Genomic DNA, 2,304 nt, shown 5'->3' with positions numbered 1-2,304 from the left:
TCCATCCATCCATCCATCCATCCATCCATCCATCCATCCATCCATCCATCCATCCATCCATCCATCCATCCATCCATCCATCCATCCATCCCATCCATCCATCCATCCATCCATCCATCTTTCTTCCTTTCTCCATATAGGCTAACATTTGATTGTTCACGCTCTCAGTAGTTCCCCTGAAGCGTGCACACAGGGCTGCTGTTACGCGCCTCTTAGCGAGCATGCGAGTGAATCGTGCCGCCTGCGCTGTTCGGAGGTGCAGGGGAAACCGTATCTTATGGGGAAACACAGCTCAACATAACACCGGTATTTCCATCTGGAAAACGCTGTTTTGCTGCTGGAGTCCTCCTCACTCTCCATCTCTCTGTGTGTGCTGTACGTTAACATCGCCAGCAGAAACACCCACCTACCCAACTGACAGACGTAATCTCACAATACATCAGCCAATCTCATCCTCCCCTCTCTCATTACAAGGCGCACATGAGTGCTATAATGAAAAAATGGTTAAAATTGCGACCTGAGTAATGTGCAGTAACGGGGTGTCGGTAATGGTAACTGCGTAATTGTTACAGTCAAAGTAATTAGTTAGATTACTCGTTATTAAAAAAAGGTAAACACCGTTACCCCCATCACTGAAAATAAATACATGTAAATGAATATAAAAAATTTTTATTTTAATATATCCATCCATTTATTGGCACATTTAATCCCAAGTCAGGTGATGGCGCCTATCTCCAGCTGTTTACAGACAGACAGGCGGGATACACCCTGGACAGGTCGCCAGTTCATCGCAGGGCAACACAGAGGTAAACAACCATTCACACACACACACTCGCAACTAAGGGAAATTTAGAGAAGCCAATTAACCCAACAGTCATGTTTTTGGACTGTGAGAGGAAGCCGGAGTACCCAGAGAGAACCCACGCATGCTCAGGAAGAACATGCAAACATGCTGAAAGACCCCAGGCCCACATTCTTTAGTCGTTAATGAAGAAGCCATGTTTGCATTGAATGAAACACCTCGGTTTTATGGGTTTTTTTGGGTTAAGGCAGCTGTGGATATGTGGAAAAAAACAAATTTTCTTGTATCAGACTCTGGTTATCAGGAGAGTTTGTTCATAGAACAATTGATACTTTATCTGTTGCTCTCTGTATAATGTTTGGTTGTATTGAGAGAACAATTATCTTCAAGTAGGTAAATTGTTTGATGAAGCTAAGTGATGATATATTATTTTTCAAAGACAAAATATCTGAATCTGAAGCTCTGTGATAAAGACTTTTAAAAATGATCAAATGAGTCTTCATGGGGATCTATAGAAATGCTATAATTTTTTTGACACTTAAAACAAGTTTAAAAGTTTAATGGAGAGAAAAAAAACCTGCAACCAAGAAACAGCATCACAGCATCTTTACCTCCATTAGATGATGAGTCTGTTATGGTTTTACCTGGCTCTCTGCTTCCTTCTATTTCTCTGGTTGGGCTGCATGTGGTTTCAGCTTTTGTTTCAACTTCAGACAAAGATAATAACAAAACCAAAAACTTAAAATGTGCATGTTTTCCCATTTGCAGCAACAATAGTTACATGCAAACAAGACATTTTGTGAGATCAGAGATTCAAGATGATGTAATTGACCTAAAGCAACAAGTTTTCTTACCTGATTTGTTTTCCAGAGACGGATCGCTGAAGTTGAAGAGCTGTCTGGTTCCACCATGTGTGACTTCACACTTGAACTTACACCCCTCCATGTAGGACTGCCCAATAAAACAAACTGCAGCAGAGCAGTCAGGCTGTTTTGACTCACATTGTTTCACATCTGTAGCTCCAGCAGGACAGTTATGCAGCCACTTCACTTTGTAATCACACCGTCCATTTGTCTTCACAGAACAAGTTAATGTCGCTTTATCTGTAACCTTTTGTTTAGTTACTGATGAGGAAACAGTAGGAGACATTTTACACAAAACATACACTTATATAGCACTTATTGTAGCTAGAAATAAGTTTCCATCCTCCTGAAAAAGTATTTATTACATGGTAAAGTGAAAAAAAACTAATATAACTATATAAAAGATAGAAATGACTTCATAATAATACTCACTGTGGACAACAGACACATCAACTCCAGACCGATGAACCAGGATGTGATGATCTGGTTTGGTTCCAGATTTGTATTGTTGGCATTGATAACGACCAGCATCCTCCACTGAGACATTCCTTATTACCAGAGAACAGCTTTCTAAACTCAGTTTGTTTGATTTACTTTGCAGATTTGGGTCAATCTGTCCCAGTTTAACCAGCTCTACTG

At 40.3% G+C, this 2,304-nt stretch overlaps 1 protein-coding gene across 3 annotated transcripts in view; it reads right to left on the bottom strand.

Moving 5' to 3' along the window:
* Positions 1-2,287, bottom strand: part of LOC107099605 — a 5,613-nt gene extending 3,326 nt beyond the window's left edge. The window contains exons 1-3 of one of the 3 annotated variants that reach the window (XM_015397812.1): positions 2,098-2,287; positions 1,657-1,926; positions 1,414-1,509 (exon numbers count right to left, since the gene is read on the bottom strand). In XM_015397812.1, the coding sequence (XP_015253298.1) occupies positions 1,414-1,509; positions 1,657-1,747 (187 nt within the window). In that variant the 5' untranslated portion in view covers positions 1,748-1,926; positions 2,098-2,287. Of the gene's footprint in view, positions 1-1,413; positions 1,510-1,656; positions 2,012-2,097 lie in introns of those variants that run through there. The other 2 variants (XM_015397810.1, XM_015397811.1) reach the window with 2 other exon arrangements.
* Between the last annotated feature and the right edge of the window lie 17 nt (positions 2,288-2,304).

The sequence above is a fragment of the Cyprinodon variegatus genome, unplaced genomic scaffold (genome assembly GCF_000732505.1).
Source record: "Cyprinodon variegatus isolate N-32 unplaced genomic scaffold, C_variegatus-1.0 Scaffold888, whole genome shotgun sequence".
Taxonomy (NCBI): Eukaryota; Metazoa; Chordata; class Actinopteri; order Cyprinodontiformes; family Cyprinodontidae; genus Cyprinodon; species Cyprinodon variegatus.
The sequence above is the reverse complement of the archived record's forward strand: the minus strand, read 5'-3'. Positions and strand labels throughout refer to the sequence as shown.